Source organism: Macrotis lagotis, chromosome 3 (assembly GCF_037893015.1).
Source record: "Macrotis lagotis isolate mMagLag1 chromosome 3, bilby.v1.9.chrom.fasta, whole genome shotgun sequence".
NCBI lineage: Eukaryota > Metazoa > Chordata > Mammalia > Peramelemorphia > Peramelidae > Macrotis > Macrotis lagotis.
Genome location: NC_133660.1, coordinates 254,966,392 through 254,989,693, shown reverse-complemented (window position 1 = coordinate 254,989,693; position 23,302 = coordinate 254,966,392). Strand labels below are relative to the sequence as shown.

Below are 23,302 nucleotides of genomic sequence, written 5' to 3'. Positions count from 1 at the left end.
TTTTTTAATATATTTTGATCATTTTATTTTAATATAATTGTTTTTTTAATAATCTGATGGATTTTATTTTTATGTATTAGTAAATATTATTCTGAGAAGGGGTCCATAGACTTTACCTGACTTCCAACAAAGGGATGCATACACACAAACCCCTTTTACAGATAATGAAACTCAGGTCTTTAGAAATGAGTTTCCTAAGGACAGACAGGTAGCATCATGGGTGAGATTTAAGCAGAGGCCCTCTGGCTCCAGAGTCAATAGTCTTCCATCTTATGTAGGATATTCCCATCCTATATTGCAGTCCAAGTTCATAACCGTGACCTAGTGACTTAACTTTTCCTGGATCTCTTCATCCTTCATTTGGGACTAGCAATATCTTCCCCACTTATCATATAAGGCTGTGGTGGGTGATGAATTAACATTACAGTTCACTGGAAGGACTCAAATGCTCTCTGGATCTATTGGATCAGTCAAGAGAGAATCAGAGAACAGATTGAGGACAATGCCATTAACATAGTAAATGGGGACTTGGGGGTTTTCTCATTAGGAGTTGGGTTTACATAGAGCAAGTCAAGAACATTGATCTAGAGAGAAAGCATAGCAAGGCTATTGACAGATTCCCATGATTTGCAGGCTCTAATCACAAGCCAGGCAGCCCCAAGCTTTCTGAAGATTGAATTGCATTTATCCCAAGAGGGGGGTTATGCCTTTAGGTTAAGAGTGAGATCATTGAGAAAACTTAGTTGAGGTATGCACTAAACTCTGGCTTATGTCCATGTGAGGAAGATAGGAGAGCAGAAGAGCTTATATTTTCTGGGTTGCAAGTTCCAGGGGGGTGTGCTTCTCCTTTCTGACCTTCTGACCAAATATTTATTAAAAATTAGTCTTCCAAGTCAACCCAAGGTACCTCCAGTCCCACAGGCCAAATGGCAAAGTACACTGAGCTCATCTTTGACCTCCTCAAATTTCCCTTCTTGCTTTCACTCCTCTTTTTTCCTTGTCTCTGCCTCTAGAGTCCTCTTCTCTTTCCCTAAGGTGCACAACACCCCTAGATTCCCATCTTACTGTCTCCCCAGGGACAATCCCCCAATGTACCATCTCCTCCATAATTATACCTCCTCATCTCCACTCCTCTGCAGCCAGAAGTCTCATTTTTCAGCAGCATTGACCTCAGCTAAAAAATGGTGGAAGGCCAAGAATTAAACTAAACTAGAGACACAGTGGGAAGTCAAGTCAGAACAGCAGGCATCAATTAAGTACTGTTTGCCAAGTATTAGCTAGTCCCTAAAAATACAAAGAAAGGAAAAACAACCCCCAAACCAAATCTTCTAAGAAATAAAACAAAACAATACCCCCTCTCAGGAAGTTCACAATCTGATAGAAAAAAAAAGTTAGTTTCTAGAGTCTGAGGATCTGAGTTCCAATTTTACTTCTGTCAAAAATTACCTAAGTGAATTTGGTCAAGTCATTTAACATCCAAGATCCTTAGTTTCTTCAAAAATGAAACAAAGGTATTGCACCTAAAGGCAACCACTTATAAAGTCCCAGGTCTTTGATTCCATGAATCTATTGTATTGCAAGTATTTCATACCAAAATGTGAATGACTAAGATAGGCCTGCCTCATATAGCTCTTAAAAAAGAGTTTATTGACACAAATTAATCTCTCATTGTTGGATTGTAAAAGTTGGCAACGTTGAAAAGTGGACCCTTGCCTGCTACAGATTATTTTTATCCCTCACCTTCCTATCTGCCAGGAGAAAAGGGCTCGGCATCTTGGCAGCTGCTTCAGAAAGGTTGCTAGTTCTTCCTCTCAGTCCTTCAGCTCCACGGAAGGAGCAATTATTGCCTTCTAGCTTTGTTCTTAACAGGAAAAATGAGAAAGTTGTTGGATGTTTCCTCATTTTGCCTCAAAATCTTTAATACTAAAATTACTAAGTCCCTTTAAGTCCCTGGTCTTCAGTTTTTTTCTCCTGTAAAATTTGGCGGTTGGACTAAATGACCAAAGAGTCCCTCTAGGATCTAAAACTGTGATCTTGTGAACATTTTAAGATAAACCATAATTCAGCAGAGAGATGGTCGGCCTCAGTGTCAGGAAAGCCTGGGTTCAAATCTTACCTCTGATAACAGGCTGACTGTGTGACATTGAGAGGTGGGAGAGACACAATAGCTTCATCCTTGGCATAAGCCCATTGCTATTGAATGGCAGGGCTATACATCTCCATGACCCTCCTTCAATCCTACTGTATAGGAATTATGGGGTCTCAAAAGAGCTAAGTCCATGTCTGTACCAATGTGGTAACAACCACTCATTCCTAAGGTCTGCTTGCCTTCAGAAATGACCTTAGATCATAGCTTCTCAAACTGGCTATCTCCTGCCATCCTGATCCATATCTGGCCACTGGACTCAGATGATTCTGAAGGTCAAAATGAGGTTGGTGACTTAGCTCAGCTCCCCTCACTCAAATCCAGTTCACATGCATGTCATGGCATCACCTCCCTGATATCATTGTCCTCCTTCAAAAACCAAGGGCAAGCATCGTCATCAATGTGAAGGCATTCAATCTACAATTATCTGTTTGACTTTTCTTAGGGTTTTACCATCTTGGTCTCCCCATTTCCGATTGGCCAAAAATAAGGGGTGTGAATTCTTTCCTTGTTTCAGGTTTAGCAGCCCTCCCTTCATATGTACTCTAAACATCACCTGTACCCACATGCCCTACAGTAAGATTATGTGCACTTTTAAATCAATTTTACTCTTAAAAAGAAGAAAAACAGAAGATTAGTGGGTTAGGAAATAAGCCAAGATTATGACCATTTTAAAGGTTAATTGCAACTTTTTCAAGCAACAGAGTGAGAGAAAAATCAGAGCCCCCTCCTTAGGGCCAAGTACACTGACTTCAGCCACCTCTCACCCCCAGGTCTGGCTTTTGTAAAGAACAGGACACATTTGTATTTCACAAACAGGAATGTTGCTATGGTTTAAAGGCCCTTACAATCAGGTTATTTTTACAGGGGGTAAGGGGGAGAGAGACTAGGAGAACTTAAGTTATCTGAAAAATGCAGTCTGAGAGACATTGGCCCTCTCCTTTAAAATTGGCCTCAAAGGACTCATTTAGGAATGGGGGTGGGGGTGGAAACCAACCTGAATCAGAGTTAGAGGAGTTTGGATAGAATCCTACCTTTATACTTAGGACCTGGTTGAGCTTGGTTAAATCACTTTAACTTTTTGGGATCTTGTTGTTTGCCCTTATCAGTAAAGATATTTAGATAGACAGATAGATAGAGAGCTTGGAGTAGGAAACGTCTTAGGTCTCTTCAAACTCAAAAATCTATAACTCCTAAGTCACATTAACTCCCTGGAGCTCAGTTTCCTCATCTGTTAAATATGGATGTTAAATGTGATAACCTCTAGAGTGTCTTTTAGCTCTAAATCTATAATCCTGTGAACCATTCGAAGAGCAATATAGCATAGTGGATGGATGATCAGTCTCAGTTTACCCCAAAGCCCTGGATTTGAATCTTGCTTCTGATAACCTATTGGCTGACACTGGGTACCCACTGTACCTTCTGAGTGTCTGTAAACTATTCTCTAATCGAATCTAGACTATGGCAGAGCTGAGAGAGAACATCTATATCAACAGGTTTGAAAATCGCATCCCCTGGCAATTCAGGCCCACTGTGGGGTTTGAACATTGTTGTTGAAACCTGGGGTGTGATTGAACAGAAAATAGACAATAATTCATCATTATAAGTAGCCATTAAGGTTTCCAAAGTCCCTTCTTTACAGTCATTCCTATAGGATAGTCAGGTCCCTAAAGAATTTAATTCCATGTCATTGAAACATTTACAATGGTTTTTAAAAAGTCATCTTCAGATTGAGATCAAAGCTGGAATTGGGGTTCTACTTATTTAGGTGACTGTCAGCCAAAGCACTGGACAAGTTTCTGTAGCCCTACTTGATCTCTCTCTCTCTTTATATGAAAAGGGAGGGAAATAGAGTCACACTCACCCCAGGGTTTAGCTGCCTTGTGGGTGGTACAGTTTGTGGTTCTATGGACCTGGGAAGTCTGTAAGGGGCTATTAGCCAGCCATTGCAAGAAAGGGGTCAGGAAGGGCAGGACAAGAGACAACATAAATGAATAAATACTTGAAGCTATCCCACAGTTCAATTCAGCCAGTATTTCTTAAGAATCTACTGTGTATCCAGAAACTTGGTTTGCCCCTACCCTCGGGAAGATTGGATTCTACTGGGAGGGAAACTTGTAACCAGGAAAAGTCAAATCCCTCCTCCCAGTCTGTCTACCTCAGGGATCTTGAGCCTGGGGCTCCTCATCTGTAAAATGAAGGGCTATGGATCCCTTTTTAAATACTAGTTCTGTTCACATGATGGCTAGGTCCTCTCCCTCCAGACTATTTTATATTTATTTGTATTTCTTTTCTTTATGAATGCATACTCATGTGCCTATCTGTTGATATGTAATCTCTTTCTTGTTATATTTAGCATCTCCATCATTATCTCTTGCTATCTCTATTACTTCTATTTTTCTTGAGCATTTTTAGAGTAATTTTAGCAATGCAATTATAAAAGAACTGGGGATAATGGTGAAATTCTAGTGAGATACTAGACATAAAGCATTTTGCAAATCTTAAAGTGCTATGGAAATGCCAAGTATTATCACTATCATTATTATTATCATCATCATCATCATCATATTATTATTAGCCTTGTCACCTGACCTCCAGACTGGTGATGACCTCATTTCCTGAACCTTCTTCTCCTCTCTGGATAAGCTCTAGGAATGTTTATAGAGCAATAGAAGGGGGTTTAACAATGGGGCTTTCTAGCAGAAAATGTGGAACACCTGCTGTGAAGTTTAATCTCCATTATTCACACTTTCTGGGGTCTAGGAATCAACAAAATAAAACAATAAATTGAGCCATGGTTGCAGATTTCTACAATGAAAATTCTTAGACTGAATATTTGCCAATGGACTTTCAGACACCGGTGGGAGCTGGCTCCAGCACATCCTTAGAAATATCCAAGACTCGTCATAAGCCTAGTTTGTAAAGTTATATAATTCTATTTTCAGAGACATAGTTTGGTGTTGCAGATAATATAATGGGTCTAGGTAAAGGGCTCTTGAACTTAAATATATATGTTTATATGTATATGTTTGTATCTATGTATAGATATTCAGATATAAATATATCTGGCTCAAGATTGATATATAGATAGATAGATAGATAGATAGATAGATAGATATAGCTAGATCAATTGATAAATTAATATAGCTTTGGATGTGGATAGACATAGATAACTATTTTAATATGATGAGTTTCTTTGGTAATCATGTATTTTATTTTATACATTTAAAAACATGATTCTGAGAAAGCTTCCATAGGCATCATCCTAACTGCCAAAGGGGTCCAGGATACAAAAAGGAATAGGAGTTCTGCTTAGAGTCAGGAAGGTCTGGATTCAAGTCCTGTGTTTTAGACAAATTGCTTAACTTATTAAGTGCCCCAGGCTATCATTTTCTCCAGAGTATTTATTAGTTACAAAATAACTGGGTACCAGGACCTTCCTCAAAGAGAATAACTGACATCAATGAAATAACAGAGAGAGAGAGAGAGAGAGAGAGAGAGAGAGAGAGAGAGAGAGAGAGAGAGAGAGAGAAGGAAGAGAAAGGAAGGAAAAAGAAAAATGGTCCGGTAGTTTAGAGACATTATTAGTTTTGTGTTGGATATCCTTTTATTTTAGTAAATAGTATTTTATTTTTCCAATTACAGGAGACATTAACTTGAAAATTTTAGTAGTTAGTTAAAAAGAAAAGAATTCTTGATAAGAATTTTTCTTATTTTTTCATTCTGTTTATCCAAATTCAGGGTTTCCTAACACTGGCCCCAAATCCTTCTTTCTATTGGGATGGGGCCATTTGAGGGTCAGCAAACACACCTTTCGAAAGATCACTTTGTGAATATGGGCTCTAACATTAGCTTTATTAAGAACAACAACTATTAAGCTTCAGTTACTATTCCTTTCACCACCCTTTGGGCTAGAAAGTGTAAACATCTTCCTTCATTTTATACATGGGGTTGGAGAGATGAAATGGTTTGCCTGAAGTCACTTGTCTCATGAATGTCAGAACCGGCATGAGAATCTGTCTTAGTTCCATCACTCCAGTTTGGTGACTTAGCTAGCTTTCATCCATCTGTAATTTCTTTTCACCTTTTTCTGCCTAGTTTAAATAGATCTATCTTCCTTAGTGCACTTCTTGCCAAAAGCCTTCTCTCAGTCTACTACCTTATCACTCTATCTTTCTTCTCTAAATTCCTGAAGCATTTATTATCTGTTCACAGGACCACAGACCTAGATCATTAAGGATTTAAAGGGCCATTTGGTTCTACTCTCTAATTTCACAAATGAAAAAAAGAGGGAAGTGACTCAGCCAAATAGTACAAATAGTAAGTGGCAGAGCCTGTGACTCAACTTTGCCTCTCTATGTTTTGTGATACCTTATGGTTTTTTATGGAAGAGATGGAGTTGGAAGGTGCATTAGAGACCATCTGGACAATCTTCTTATATTTTAGCTGGGGAAACTGAGGTCCAGAGAGATGGAATAATTTTCTCAAGATCATACAGGGGGCACTGTCCAGATTCAGACCCAGATTCTCTAACTCCAAACTCAACACTCTTCCCCTATATAAAGCCTTCCGATACTATCATAATCAGATTTTAATATTCCTATAGCATGTATATAATTTACATAATTTGTAGTTGAGTTGTTTCACTTTTACCCTACTCTTTATGACCCCGTTTGAGGTTTTCTTGGTAGAAATTTTGGAGTGGTTCGTCATTTCCTTCTTCTACCCATTTTACAGATGAGGAACTGAGATAGGGTTGAGCGGCTTTTTTAAGGTTATACAATAGATAGTGTCTGAGGCTAAAAAATTTGAACTCATAAAGATGAATCTTCCTGATTCCAAACCTAGTGCTCCATCCACCATGCAACCTAATTGCCCCATTTATGTAATAGACACTCGTAATATTCATTGCAAGAGCTAGATGTGGTAGAGAAAATTTTAGATTGGGAATCAGGAAGACCTAAGTTCAAATCCTGCCTTAGATACTAATAATGCAACCCTGGGAATTTATTTAGCCTCTCTCCATCTTAACTCCTTCCTGTATAAAATGGGAATAAAAATAAATTGTGAGGCTCAAATAAGATAACATATTATGTGAAGTGCTTTGCAAACCTTAAAATGCTATATAAATCCTGACGATTGTTATTCTTATTAAATTAAAGTAAATGAATGAATGTGAAGGAATCACTGTTGAAGAGAATATTGTCATGAATGTATGAGCAAAGCACAGATTGAAGCTAATCATCTAGGTTGGTGCCCATCAGGGAGGAAGACAAGAATCCATCCCAAATTGCGAGACTCGAATTTGTAATTTATGAGGACTAAAGATAGCTCTAAGAGGTTTCAATGGCTCCTTTGCCAGGTACACTTATGTTCAACTCCTTGAAATCCCATAGACTGGAGCTAAGTGGGACTCGCAAATTCATATGAGATGTGGTGCTCCCAGAATTAAATTGTTACCACTTAATATTCATTGAATGTCACACTGCACTTTGTTCTCTGAAAAAATGGAAGGCAGAGACACAGTGCAGTGGGCTTTGTTAGCTGTAATTAGTTGGAAATGGAATAGTGTTGATATTTCAGTTCATCAGTTAAAAGAAGGTACAGTGGTCCTCTTGTGACAAATGTGAATATTTTTATACATATGGGTCTTTTATGCTTACTTACTGTGTGTCAGCTGTTCCTGTTGTAGACTCCCTAGTCTAAACTAGCAGTGTTTAACTAGCTCCTCATTCTCATCTTCGTCAGATGAGGAAATGATCTCCCTTTCTTAAAACATTTTTGTTAAGGTACCCGGTCATGCTTAATTTGGGGTTTGCTGTGCTTAATGGGTCTGTGGCAAAGGTTTTGCTTGCAAAAAAATATGCCCTACTTTGTAGCTTCCATACTATTAGACTAAAATCCCACCAATTCTGTTCTCAGTGATGTGAATTTTACAATCATTTGGATGGGTTTAAGAATAGAGGTGATGGGTGCAGTTTCCAGCTCTGAGGCTTTCTCACTGAGTTGTCTCAGCCTCAGTTTCCTCACCCTGGACAATCAAGAGAGTTGGATTAGTTCAGGCCTAGTCCTTCACATGGAGTCTACCAACTAGTTCGATTTCAGGGATTCTCAGTGGGAAGACTTGGATGGGAAAAATGAAATACATCTTTATTTTCCACTAACCTCCAACTAGGTTTTAGCATTCCATTCAATTATTTTAAAACATTGTCTGAAGAGAGCCCATAGGCTTTGCCAGACCACCAGAAAGGTCCATGGAACCTCAATGACTAAGAATACCTTTGATCAGTCATATCCAAGGTTATTTTTGGCTCTCACAGAATATGATGCTGTATAATTCTAGGTCCTGGTGTCTTACCCGATGCCAACTTTTAATAAGTTTATAGGATGAACAGACAACGGAAATATGTTTGATAAAAATGAGATGCTCAGCCTAGATGATCTCCAAAGGCCCCTTTTTGCTCTAAATGGGATGACCTTTGCACTCTCTATGAAAAAGAATACAGAGGTCTAGGGGAGATGCAAGGGAGTAATTTAATAAGCATTTATTAGTGCCAACCTATTGTAAAGCTCCATGTTAGGAATTCAGAGTCAACACTAGTGTGTGCCCTCAAGGCAGGAATTAGTGTGGGGGTGCCTGGGGAGGATTAGGCAAATGATATACTCTATACAGTTAGGTAAGTCCAGAATAATTTGAGAAAAGAGACAGGAGAATTTTAATTAAAAGGACCAGAAAACATTTTCCATAAGTGGCAGCTGAGTATATAGGGTTTGAACCCAGTTCCTCTGACTTCAAAGTCAGCATCTTTTCCTTTCTCTCCATCTCTCTATCTCTGTCTTTCTGTATTTCTGTCTCTGTGTCTCTGTTTCTCTCCTCTCTTCTCTCTCTCCTGTCTCTGTCTTTCCTTTCCCACTCTCTCTCTTTCCTTTTCTCTTTTTCCTCTTCTCTTTATATCTCCTTTTCTCACTCTTTCTCTTTTCTTTCCCTTTCTCTCTTTCCCCTCTTCTCTCTTCTCTCATCACCTCTCTTTCTCTTCCTATTCTCTCTTTCTCTTTCCTTTTCTTTCTCACTCCACTTTATCTTTTCTTCTCCCTCCTCTGTTTCTGTCTCTTACACACACTGTTTTATAATGTAGGCTATTTTAAAGACTTGCCAAATTAAATAAGCTAAATGCATGGAATATTGTCACTATAGCATCACACAACCCAAAGTGAACACTATTTGACTGTTCGCTATATTAGTAGAAACTTTAGGGATCATCTCTATACTGCCTTCTACCCCATTGTGCATGTGGGGAGACAGATACCCAGAGAAGGTAATTTACTTCTTTGAGGTGTTGAGAGAAGGGTCTAGGATTAGGGCTGCCTTGACTTTTGTTCCATGCTCTTTACATTGTACCAGATTCCATGTTTAAAAAGTCTTACCATTTTTTTAAAGAAGTCTAAAAAAAAGCTCTAATTAGAAACACTTTAGTAACAGTTTATGTGAGTTATCATTAAGTATTTGAAGAGTACAAAAGCTATCTTTGTAAAAAATATATTTATAATTCTGTCCAGTTTATTCTTTTTTTTTCAAATTAGACTTCTTTCCTACCTGGCCTAACTCATCCCTAGACTAAAAGTCTAGGTACCATAGGGAATGCATTGGATGGGAACAGGACAGATCCCAACCTTTTATGACTTACCCATTAAATCCTGCACAATTGCCTATTAATTGTGGTACCGTGGGAAGAGGGCTGCACTTGGAACAGGACAGAATTTGAGTCTCATTTGGCTATGGGCAAGTCAGTTTATTCTCTGGGCCTCATTTTTCTCATCTGTAAAATGAAGGAATTGTACTAGAGGGTCTCTCAAGTTACTTTTCAGCTTTAAGGTCTGTGATGCTGTGATGACTTGATTAAGGTCACAGAACTAGAATAGAGGTGAGATTGGAGCCCAGGCCTTTCTGATTTCGAGCCCAACACTATCCTCTAAGCCCTGCTAAGTCTAAGTTCATCAGACTTAAACTCAATTAGTTCTGGACTGTAACTTCATTTACAACAGGTTTATTTTTGTTCTCTGTATCCCACAAGCACAAGATTTTTGATTTATTGGTCACTATTCACTGTTTCCAAGAATCTCCCCATTACTAATCTTCACTGCCAAAATTTACATGATTCATCCTCTGGCACAGAGATCTTGTTGGTCTTTTCCTTATGATAAAACACTGGGTATGCATTGGCATCTAAAATAAAAAACTGGGAAATGACCTAACTGTCCAACAATAGAGACGTGATTGCATAGATTGTAGTCAGTTAATGGAGTGAATGGAATGCCATAATACAATTAAGACCGACAAGCGAGGAATACAAAGAAATCTGGAAAGAGCTTTATGAATTGTTGGAAAGTGGAAAGAACAGAGCCAGAACCACCAAACATACAAGACCTAAGACCTTAAAAGAGAAAGAAAGAAGCGGAATGAATAGATTGAGAAAGAATTCTAACAGAGGTTTAGAGGGAGGGACTGGAAACGTATAACATCTTATGTACTGAAAATTCATCTTCTTAAATAGCAATACTTCAAAGCAAATTTGATGGATTATATTTGTGTTTAGTAGTATTAATAGGAATAATATATAGTTATTAGTAGTAGTAGTAGTAACATTACTTCTTAGTATTAGGACTAATTGTAGTATGTTATATTTTTAGTATATTTAATATATATAGTATACTTAGACAAGTAGAAGTAATTATTGTAATATGGTAGTTATTCCTAGTAGTATTATGTATTAGTATCAATATGCATGTTATATACTTTATACATGGGATTATATATAGTATATAAAGCATTATCAGTAGTATTAATTATAGTAATATAGTAATCATTAGTATTAATAAACATGTTATATAAAATAATTTTAGGCTACTATGTAGTATTAGTATTGATATTAGTAATTAGTATTATTTTTGTTAGTAATATCACTTAATTTCAGTAATATAAAAATTATGTAATTTTAAAAATTCAAAATTTGTGGATATGTAATAGTGAAAAGACATTAACAACTCTGAGTTAGAACAACGGGGCTCTAAACAGTGAGGAAAATGTTCCACAACTTCTCCCTCATTTCAGCAGTCCCTGCAGAAGAGCATCTCATCCCAGATCACATCCTTCATCTGGGGTTGCCTGTTTTTTCATCCCCCAAAGGGATGTACATTTGTCTTTTGATCATCACTTCTACCTTGAGGTGGAAAACTCTCTTCTGCATCCTTTTAGTCTATTAGACTATGTTATCATTTTACCCCATGGCACTAATCACACATGTTGTGTGTGTGTCAGAATTGTCATTTGCCTTTTCCAAATCATTCGGAGTAATAAAAGGTAGCAAGCCCTTGGCTGCCTTTTTTCCATTGTTCTTATTTCAAATATATGTTTACTTCATTCAGCCTTTCCCCTTTCTTTCCAGTGCTATTCATCCAATTCTATTTTGACTTTCTAGCATTCTCTCTGTCTCTCTGTCTCTCTCTCTGTGTTTCTCTATTTCTCATTCTCTCTCTCTCTCTCACACACACACACACACACACACACACACACACACATACAGCCAGACGTCTACACATCTACAGTATCTCCATCTTAGATAATAAAATCCTAGATATGAAGTTGGGAAAGACCTTTTACAAAACAGATTGTAGTTCAAGGAAAGAGTGAGAACCTAGGTTCAAGTCCTCCCTCTGATACCATCTGCTTGACCATAAGTCACTTCATTTTTCTGATCTCTATTTTCCTCATCTATAAAACAAGGGGATTAAGCTAGATGGCCTCAGAGATCCCTCGCTTCTCTAGATCTATGATCTCAAGATGATCTTTGAGCCTCAGATCTTAATCAGTTAAATGATGGGGTGAGAGTAGCTGCCCTTTAAAGTCTCTTCTACTTCTAAATTGATCATCCTATCATTCGATGACCTTAGAGGTCCAAGTACTGTATTTTCTGTTTTACAAATGAGGAAGCTAAAAGCCCAGAGAGGTTATTTGTCCTTTCTAACATTTGTCCATTTTAACTCCCCATCAGATGCTGATGATTTCTATTTTACCTAATAATACTAGTGCTGTTGGTACTGTGGTTTTCTCTGCACATTCCTTTTTCCAAATAATTGGCAATTCTTACTCTGCACCTAACTGAAGAAAGAGATTGTTTTTTGCCTATCAGTATCCCTCTTAATTGTCCTTTGATATGACTATTATTTAATTGGTAATTCCACTTGGAGCCGGTTGCTGTGAAAGACAGATTATAGGATCATAACAACACTATTGCCGAAAGGAACCTCAGAGGCCATCTTGTCTAAACCTTTCACTTTACAGATGAGAAAAAAGATAAGAGCAGACCCCCATTACTTCTTTTTACTTGACTCTGCAAGTTGTTTATGCTTAACATGAAGTTTAGAAGAAAAATAAGGAAGAAGAAGCTAAGTAATTTGGTAACCTGAACCAGGAAGCTTCCTAGGATGAGGAGGTTTTGGTAGTAAGGGAGTTATTTTAGTCACTTTCTGGGTGATGAATCCCAAGTGCTAATAACGATGTCCCCATGACAGATTGTGATGGGCTCCCTAGGGAGGTTAGCCACAGCAAGGATGATTTGCAGAGTGTGCCTGGATTTGAGAATTAGCTGAAATAGCAGTCAGAAGCATGGGAGAAATCAGGACATTGACCATAAGAAGCCAAGCAGGAAAACTGAAAGAAATAGAAAAGAAGCATCCAAATATCTTAGCTATATAATGCCATGCACACAGCAGCAGATTTCAAAGAGTTTCTGTTTTTGACTGATTTTTTTTCATTATCATACTGATTTTTGAGGATGTTGTTGTGGGAAGCACACACAGTTATAGCCCCAAAGGTTGAGCTTCCTTTTTTTGGTTCAGAGATGCTTGGAGAATGACAAAAAGTGTATCTCTGCACTGGAAGCAGGCATTTGTTTCTTTGCTGTCCAGGGAAACCATTCTTAGGAGACAGGAGGTGTTGATAAGCTTCCAGCCACTGAGACTCCATATTTACTTTTTGCAATATATTTCTCAAAAATTTCAATTTACCGTCCATAATGGAAAGGATCGAGCCAAATAAAAAAGCCCAACTGCATATCATCACAGTTCTCCCCAGGTTGCTGGTGGTATCTCAGTGGATTAGTGAATTTTCTCCGTGGTAACAGTGTTATTAATTTCTTACTCTCATGGGAAAAATCCATTAATTGTAGGTTGAAGTTAGAATTTCTTTTTGGGTTTCCAATTAGACCCACAGCGATAACCAGGTCGATGTGCCATATAATCGTGCAATCTGCTCGTTATTTTATTTTTTGGCAGTGAGAGGCTATGCAACAGTCAAAGAAATGCAGAAGCACCTGCAGGTTGCTAACCAGAAGCTTTCTTTTGCTAATGGAGAATTATTTTGCAAAAAACAAAAACAAAAAAAATTGAATATTTCTTTTAAAATACATAGTTTTTTAAAAAAATAACAGAAAAGAAGATCAGTATAATATGCATGTAATTTCTTGATGTTAGTGCTTCATTGGTTAACATGGGGCATGTTCTAGTCTCTAGTGGGTATAGATGCCCGATGAAATATCCTTCTCCATTCTAATTATCCTGTTGAGTATTTGTTACTCTCCTGACCTTTTCTTTTTACCTTTATAAATTCTTTATATATTCTCCCTAGGTGAACCCAAATAAATGTGTTTTCTTATTTAAAAATGAAAAGAAGTTGCCCGATTAAATTCCTCTGAAGCATCTTTACCTGTAATAGGAAACAGTGGGCATGATTGATGCCAGGTGCTAGAAAAGTCTGATTGTCATTTTACCACTTTGCTTATTTAGAACATTTTGTTGCCTTCCAACTATGAAGCCAGGATGGTGTCTCATTTTCTAAATTTGGGCTGGGAGTTTTCCATTTTCTTCTCATAGCTGGTGCAATTCCACCGTTCTTGAGTATTTTCTTTAAAACTTTCTCTCTTGATACTTAGATCTTGGTAGGTATCTGTTGTATCTGTTTTAGGGGTGTGACCCTGAGCAAGTCACTGAACCCAGTTTGCCTCAGTTTCCTCATCTGTCAAATGAGCTGGAGAAGATAATGGCAAACCACTCCGGTGTCCTTGCCAAGAAGATCTTAAATGTGGTCATGAAGAGTAGAACATGATTGAAAAATGACATCAATGATATTAAATAAAAAAAACAAAATACAACAATATTTCTCTTCCCAAGACAGTGGCCAATGACATAATAACCAAAGGATAATTAAGATCATATATTTCGGGTTGGAAGAGATCTCAGAGATCATCTAGGTCAACTCCCTATTTCACAGATGAGGGAACATTTTAGTGAGTTGTCTGAGGTCAAATATAGCAAATGACAAAGCTAGCATTTGAACTCAGATTTTCTGATATGAAAATTAGGGTTCTTTCTATTAAACCACACTGCTTCCTCAGGGTCATCTACTCTGCTAATTTTAGACAACAAAGATTTTTTTAGGCCACTTACTTTGGGATCAGCCACCCTAAGCTTCTTTGTTACTGGCTTAGATGAAATAGGAAGATGGGATTTCAATTGACTGGAGACAATGGGAAAGAATTATTTGGTCTTTTATTGTTTCCTTGACTGGGGAAGTGCTTTCCTCCCTCAGTTGGTTTAAGATTCTTAGACTCTACTCTGTCCCTTTTTAAGTTAGAATAAAGAACTTTTTTATTTCATAAGGAATTATAGAGTCAATTGGAAAGTAAATGAGAAAGGAATGCCATACTTTTGATAACCACAGTTGCAGTTCAGTATTCTTATGTTTTCTTTGGCCCCATCTTACCATATGCATTTTTCTCCCTTCGTCTTTCCTGCCAGGTAAGTCTTTGTGAATCTGACTGGGATGTTGATGTATCACAAAATCTCCTTCCCACCAAATATCTCCCCTCCTATGATACTTATTTCTACCATTAGAAACTCTGAATGTAAACCCTGCTATTGATCACTATTTGTTTGTGATAGTACATGTGAGTGTTTGAATGCATTTAACTCTTGTGGGATCTGTTATGTCTGCTTCAGGGTCGACCCTATCCCATATGACACTCCAAAACCAGCCGGCCACACACGGTTTGTCTGCGTCTCAGACACACACTCCAGAACAGATGGCATCCAGATGCCTTATGGGGACATCCTTCTCCACACAGGCGATTTCACCGAGCTGGGACTGCCCTCAGAGGTTAAGAAGTTTAATGACTGGTTAGGTAAGGAATTATTACGTTCTGGTGACCCCAATTAACCTTTCCCATGCAAGTGTCACTCACTGTGTCCTAATTGAATTAGAGCCCTTGGAAGCTAGCTCATCCACTTCTCCTATGATATGTAGTGGTGTCTAGCTTGGATCTAATGCTCTTAATTAAAGATGAATTTTTAGATATTTAACTGTCTGATGTATCATGTGGTAATGGGGCTTCCATGCCTGTGGGACGAAGGGAAGGAAAGGTTTGTTACTCATTTTATTGTACCCATGCTTCTTCAATGAGTGCTTGATGGCACATGGAAGACAATATTTTTTATTGATTGTTCAGAAATGGATTGTCTCTGCAGATGTTCTCAGAGGAAAACAAAATAAAAATGTGTAAATGAATTATGAGAGAGAGAACATTTCTAAGAAATGCAAATGTTGTCAAACTTGATAAATTGTACAGAACCAAGTGCCACTGTGAGGAGTTTTAAAACAATGGCTTATGCCAAAGGTTGTTGTGTTGTTGGCTTTTTTGTTTTTGTTTTTCCTGAAAGTGCCTCAGAGTGGAGTAGATTTATGGAGAAGCTTGGCTAGAACTGACCATTAACCTCTTGTGTTACTAATATATGGGGAAACCAACCATGATGCTCGACAATAATAAAAGTTCCCAAAGGGTCACCAAAGGTCAACAGAAAAGAGTTATCAAAGGCAATGGATTCTCTATCAGCCCTTTGCTGATACATTGATATCATGAGGAAATTACATGGACGTTTACATATTGAAATAATGAAATAATTATAGTCCCTGACCTCAAAGAGCTTACAAATCTAGTAAGGCAGAAATACTAGGGAAAGAAATAACCCATAGTACAATATAGAGTTTGATAAATATGTAAGAAGCAACAATAAGAATAATAACTGATATTTATGTCGAGTTTTTAAAAAATATGTAAAGCTCTTTTCTTACCCTTTGTTTCTTAATCTCACCTGAACCTGCACTGTAACTACAGGCATGATGCCTATTTTATAGATGAGGACATGGAAGGCCTAAGAAGTATCAGTAATGGGTTTCAAAACTAGGTCTTCTTTAGTTTGAGTCCATCCTTCTGGGATACCTAAAGAAAGAAAGAAAGAAAGAACCCATCCTCCAGAGATTCTTAAAAATATTTTAGTGGGTTAGGCCTCACACAGTGAATGTTATCATAACCACATCATTGACTAATAATAGCACAAAAATTTTGTGCTTAAATTCAGTTTTGTTTATTCACATTATCTTGCTGGGATATGCAGGTATTTGTCCGTGTCACCCCTTACTAAGGTGGTTAGATAATTTTATACACATACATCCATAGATGCACACACATGCATGCACACATACATACATACACACACACACACACACACACAGAGTTCAGAAGAGGCAATGTGTCATAATTGTTAGAGAGCTGTCAAGAAGACCAGGGATCAAGTCCCGTCTGGACACATAGTGACTATGTGATCCCATAAGTGTCATTCAACCTAGATGCTCTGACATCTTTTCCAGATTGTAAGGGAGAGATCATCTGACAATTGGGATCTCCTTATACTAATAAAATCAGATTTTTACCATGTCTATTACTCTCTGCCTCTGATAGGCACACACACTGATAATTATGTTTGTCTTTCATTCTCAGAGAAGATCATGACATCAGGGAGGTGATGCCATGACAAGCAAGTAAATTGGATTTGAGTGGGGGGGGGAATGCTGTGCTAAGTCATCAGCCTCACTTTCTCCTCTGGAGCCACCTGGGTCCAGTAGCCAGATATGAATCGGTCAACTGGAGATGGCCCTGGATGCAAAGCGGTCAGGCTTAAGGGACTTGCCCAAGGTTACACAGCTAGTGTCTGAGACCAGATTGGAGCTCAGGTCCTCCTGACTCTAGGGCTGGTGCTATATCCACTGTACCACTTAGCAGACACATATACACATATACACACATACATATATGCACACATATCCACCATGTATTTATACACACACATACATGTGTGCATACATTTACACTTACATATATAATTTGTATATATATAGAGAGAGAGACAGAAAGGATTTTATAACTATAGAACTTTAAGGAGCCATACAGATCAGCATAACTTTCCCCCCACCTTTTTACAGTGATTTTCCCAAGGTCACTGTAAAATGTAGGTAAAAAGTTATGCCGATCCACAATTAGATGGGGCAGAGCTAAGATTACTCTTAAAGGATTTGTAGAGCTGGGAAGGACCTTAAAAATATCTAATCCAAAATGCTAAGGGAAATGAGATCTGGAGTGACTTGACTAAGCTCACACAGGGGGTCAAGTGGCATTTTAATCCAAGGCTTCTGACCCGTTTCTGCTCAGCTATTGGATAGTACCCTGGGATGACAGTATCCTTTGATAAATGTCAGAGTAAAAGGTGTGAGAAATGCAAAGAAAAGGAAGAAGCAATGATTGCCTTAAATGAGCTTTTATTTCTCTTAGGATTTGTCATTTTAACTTAGGCACTGACTCTGGTCTCCTTGTATAACTTTTTTTCCCTCTCGTGCTGAATGAAGTTTTCATAATTCCTTGCCTGTCTTAATTGTTGTGCTGAATAATGAGGAAATGATTGGTAGTTGTACATGTTTGCAGTTTCTTAATAATAGAATAGGTGACAGAGTGAAAATGTGAGTAGCAATAATAGAGCCTAACATTTATTTTGCATGATGATGATATTTTGTCCTTCATTTTTGAAGAAGACCATAACATCAGGGAGGGTATGCCATGACAAGCAAGTGAATTGGATTTGTGGGGGGGGGGGGGAGGGGCTGTGCTAAGTTACCCACCTCACTTTCTCCTCTGGAGCCATCTGGGGCCAGTGGCCAGATACAAATCAGGTCAACTGGAGATGGTCCTGGATGTGAGGCAGTCAGGGTTAAGTGACTTGCCCAAGTAAGAGCTAGTAAGAGTCAAGTGTCTGAGGTAAGATTTGAACTCCTGTCCTCCTGGTTCCAAGACCAGTGCTCTATTCACTGTACCATCTGGCTACCACTATGTTGTATATTAAGCTTTGGAAAGCAGCTGAGTGGCTCAGAGGATAGAGAACTGGAACTACAGGCAGAAGAACCTGAGTTCCAGTCAGCCCCAAACACTTAGAAGCAGTGCAAGTCTCGGAGAGTAGATACAAAATGGTACAGTTTTATGGTGCTAGACTCAGAATCAGGGTTCAAATGCCAACTCAAATACATATTAGCTTTGTGATTGGGTAAATTGCTCAATCACCCCGAGCCTCAGTTTAATCATCTGTCAGATGGGGGGGGGTAATGATAGCTCATACCTAGAAGATTATTATAAGCACCTAATGAGATAATGTATATAAAGTACTTTGCAATTCTGAAGCTTCGATGTAAATTATTCTTCTTGTTGTTATATTTGAGCTATTATTGTTATGTTTTGGGAAGGTAGGTCGTACAGTGGTTAGAATGCTAGACGAGTTCAAAGATGATCTCAAACTCTTACCAGCTGTGTGATCCTTTCTCCTGTTTGCCTCAGTTTCTTCCTCTTTAAAATGAGCTAGAACAGTAAAGGTCGAACCACTCTAGTTTTTTTCTACCAAGAAAACCCCAAATGGGGCCACTAAGGGTCAAATACAATTGGAAACAATTGATCAAAAACAATAAATTGTTGCTATTATTATGTTTAGAAGTATTCTTCTTGTTTCTAGAAACATAGTATTGTGCCATCCCTCTATTTCTGGGAAAGTATCTCCTCACCTTGAAAAACAAAAGATAAGCAAGACTCGATTGTGTTATATATGGCTATGTAGCAACTTGAGTCTTATCATAGCTCTAGAATTGAGTGGGTCCTGGGAGGTCAACTAGTCCCATCTGGCCATTCTGTAAATAGATAAGCCTGGCGACTTGCCCAAAGTCTCTCAGGTAGTAAGCATCCAAAGTAGGATTAGAATCAGAGACTTCTCACTCCAGAGTCAGATTATTCAGGTCCACTGGACCTATGGATCATTGATCTGTCTGGTATATGCTAAACCAGAGGCTAAGATATGTCCAAAATATCCTCTCCTAGGGACTGAGATCCCATGGGAATACCCCCTTGGATGGTAGTGTGTGGGTGCTTAGCTGAATAAGTTTTTGTTTCCTTGTTATACCTATTGGACCCAGGATCAGCTTTTTGTATAAGTGAGGGAGCTATTGAGTTTTGTCATGAGGCCTCTGAGAAGTCCACTTGTTTTTTCTACTCACCCATCTCTATATCTGAAATTCCCATCTTAGCTTAAAGCATTACGTACCCCTGGTCATAGGGTATAGAAGTAAGCTCTCTCCTCCAAATTCATTTATCAGGTTATCTGGCAGAGAGCAGTTCTGATAAGTGAAGGCAACTCAGGGGACCTGGATTGCTAGTAAAAATGCCAAATTTATTGAACATTACAAGGTTTACATTCTTTTGATTTTGTGATTGAGATAATATGAATATTCTTTTCCTTATTTTGTAGAGGTGGAAACTGAGGTAAGGGAGTTGACAGTCCCCATCAAAAGGGAGTTTGAATTCAGGCCTTTTCATTCCAGATCTGATACTGTTCTACACCTAGCTGATCCAGTCATGAGGATGCAGGAGGATTCTGAGAACCTGGGGGTGGGGCTTGGAGTGGGGAGGGAAGGGTATATGTTTGTGTGTGTGTGTGTGTGTGTGTGTGTGTGTGTGTGTGTGTGTGTGTTTGTAATTCTTTCTGGCTTTCTGGTAGGACAAGACTAAATAAACTGTGTCATAACATATTCTGTGTTTTGGTAGTAAGAAATCCCTTGGGATGGCTCAGAAATGAACCTTTCTTATATTGAATTCTGCAGGGCAATATAGTTGGGTTGATTCTTGTGGGGAAAAACATTGGAATGACGAAAATCTTCTTGAATTGTGTGTCTTTTCCATTATGATGAATGGATTCATTACAGTGGTAGCTGTCTATGATATTTTGCTATCTTCTCATTTTATTCAGTTAATAATCCTTTAACCCCTAGAGTAAGGAAAGTAAGAGTGGGAGGGGGGGAACTTTATAAAAATGAATGTTAAAAACTATCTTTAAATATAATTGGAAAAATGAATAAAAATAAAAATTTAAAATAAAAAGAAATAATCCTTTAAATATTACATTGGTCAGTCAGTTAATCTTTGTGAATCTTTGTTCCCTGATCTGTAATTTGAATCTGTTGACCTAGTTCACATCTTAGGGGGTACCTTTCAGCTTTAACATTATAATATAGGACACTGAAAGTTAAAGAACGTAATGAAAATACCCAAAGCCAAGAATCAGGAACAGATTCAAACTCAGATCTCTTGACTGCAAGTCTAGCTCTCTTTCTGTTATAATGCTTTGTTGTCATTCAGTCATTAATTTACCATTTTCTTCTTCAGTTCATCTTGCAGATGAGGAAACAGGGTAAAATGACTAGACCAAGATCACCCAGTCAGTGAGTGTCTCAGACCAGATTTGAATTAAGGAAAATAAGTTTTCCTGATTCTAGAACTGGCTCTCTATCCACTATGTCATCTAGTTGTCTCTCAGTTTTTTTCCACCTCATTTTCTGTGAGAGCTTCTGTCTTAATCATCTGCCAGAGCTGGGAGCCTACTTTCTTCCCCCATCCTTGTCCTCTCTTGCCTTAGTTAAACCCACTCCTCTGAGACTCCTACTGTCCAAACAACCCTAGTTGTGAAGTTCCAGTCTCCTTCCCCAGATGAAACCTCCTCTTCACTCTCCTCTTCCGAGATCCATAAGCAAGACTGTGACAAGAGGGAGCCAGGCTGAAACCCTGGGGGGTTGGGTAGAGTCTTACTCTTGGCATCCCCAGCTGGGAAGCAGGATGGATTTTTCCCATGGAAACAATGTTATATAGGGTGGTTGGGTTCTCAGCTATATTATGAGTAAAATAGACTTTTGTGGGCTGACCTGGAAACCTACCATCACTTTATAGCATTGTTTCTGTGGGAAAATGCCTTCCAAGCTCCTAGCCAGCTGACTTACAGACTCAACTTTTGAAACATAAGTCACTTCTAAGTTGGGAGTTTCTTGTATCACGAGTGACTTTGTAAGGTAGGAATTCACCCTGGAAAAACACAAAAGGATCTCTAAAAATCACACCTCCCAACCATTTCTAGGATTCTTTCAATGTTCTCTTACATTCTTCCCCTGTCTCTTCTTTGTTACTCATCTCCCTCCATCCTGAGTTCTCTGAAGTTTCCGAAGTATTCCTCAGTTGCCCACCACACAGCCCTTAATGATGTATACACAGACATCAGAGGGTCCCATGCCCTTCATTATCTACTGTCAGCCCAATTCTTTTCAAAATAAAAAGAAAGTATTTGTAGCTGCAGTTCGAACATCCAATATTTCTGCTGTTTTTGACCATCACTCTATTATTTGTGTGTGTATTTGTGTGTGTGTGTGTGTGTGTGTGTGTGTGTGTGTGTGTGTGTGTGTGTGTGTAGGGTGGGTTTTTTGCTGTTTCCTCTTTATTTTTCCCCCCATCAGGGGCATTGTTACATTCAGCTGTCTGTTGTAAATGATGTCCCTGCATTGTACAGAACCACCCGGGGAAGGGTTTATTTCTGTTTTCTGTTGTATAATTAGAAAGCCTGGGTTCTCGGGTGGTCTGTTTTCTCTGCTAAGAGTTTATCTAGCCGTCTGGAAAGTTGAAAATGGCTTTCATCACGGCACCAATGTCGAGGACTGTGGTTTCTAATCTTGGCTCTTCTTTTGGCCTGGACTCTGACTTTAAGTCATTCTGAGCCTCAGTTTCCTCCATGACTCAAAAGGAAGAATTAGAATATAGAAAATCTGATGTGTTTGGGCCTCTTAGATTTGGAAGAAACCTCAGATGTAATCTAGTCTAATTTATAACTGTAGAACAATTACTCTGAAATCTCTCTGATGAGTGACTATCTATCTTATACCTAAATGAATGAAAAAAAAAATTTATTATATGCTTTCTAGGTACCTGGCTACTGAATATCATCCAAGATGAGAGAGAGACTCACTCCCTTCCCATGCAGCTCATTCTTTGAGAATTTTTTTCCTTCTATGAAACTGAAATTTGCCTCTTTTCAGTTTCTGCTACTCTTAGTACTTTGCCCCCACCCCCATTCCAAAGAAAAACAAGTCTAATCCCTCTTTGATATGATAACCTTTCAAGTATTTTTGAAGATAGGGCTGATATCTCCAACTAAACCTTCCTTGTTTCTTCAGTTAATCTTCCCTTGTTGGGACTTCAGATCCCTCTACTATTCTTGTCACTGTCTTTGGGTGCTGTATAGCTTGGCTGTGTGTTTCCTAAAAGGCAGGGTATCCCAAATGGGGTTCACTAATAGACAGGTGCCTCCTTCCTTGTGAGCACTAAATTTCTCTTTGTAAAATTTTTATTGTGTAAAAAATTACTTTCATTCCCTGATATATCTGTATTCTGTTACCTATCCAGCAATCTATCCCTTGTAACAAAGAATTTAAAAAAAAGAAAGAAAAAGTATTTCAGTGAAATCAGTCAATATATTAACCAAGATTGACATTGTCCTATGAAAAAGGTTAGGGAGAATAGTCATATTTTTTTTTATTTGGGGCCAAACTCAGTCATTATAATTACACAGCATTTAATTTTGATTGTTGTTCTTTCCATTGCTGTCCATTGTGCATCTTGTGTTCCACTGTTGACATTCATCTGTTTTTTGTATATATTCTTGGAACTGCTTATTTTAATCTGTATAAACTAATAAGTCTTCTCATACTTCTCTGAAGTCATCTTTATTTCTTTTGGTATTACTTTTTATTCATTTACTACCATTTGATTATCCATTTCCCAACAGAGGAGCAGCTATCTAAGCATCTATTTTGTTTCCAAATCTCTGCTACTATAAAATATATTGCTTTGAAGGTTTTGATGT

General features: G+C 38.2%; 1 protein-coding gene across 4 annotated transcripts in view; it reads left to right on the top strand.

Moving 5' to 3' along the window:
• The window catches only part of MPPED2 (metallophosphoesterase domain containing 2), a 205,449-nt gene that overhangs the window by 47,347 nt on the left and 134,800 nt on the right, over window positions 1-23,302 (top strand). For all 4 annotated transcript variants that reach the window (XM_074230414.1, XM_074230415.1, XM_074230416.1 and 1 more), the window contains one exon: window positions 15,200-15,381. In XM_074230414.1, the coding sequence (XP_074086515.1) occupies window positions 15,200-15,381 (182 nt within the window). The remainder of the gene's footprint in view (window positions 1-15,199; window positions 15,382-23,302) is intronic.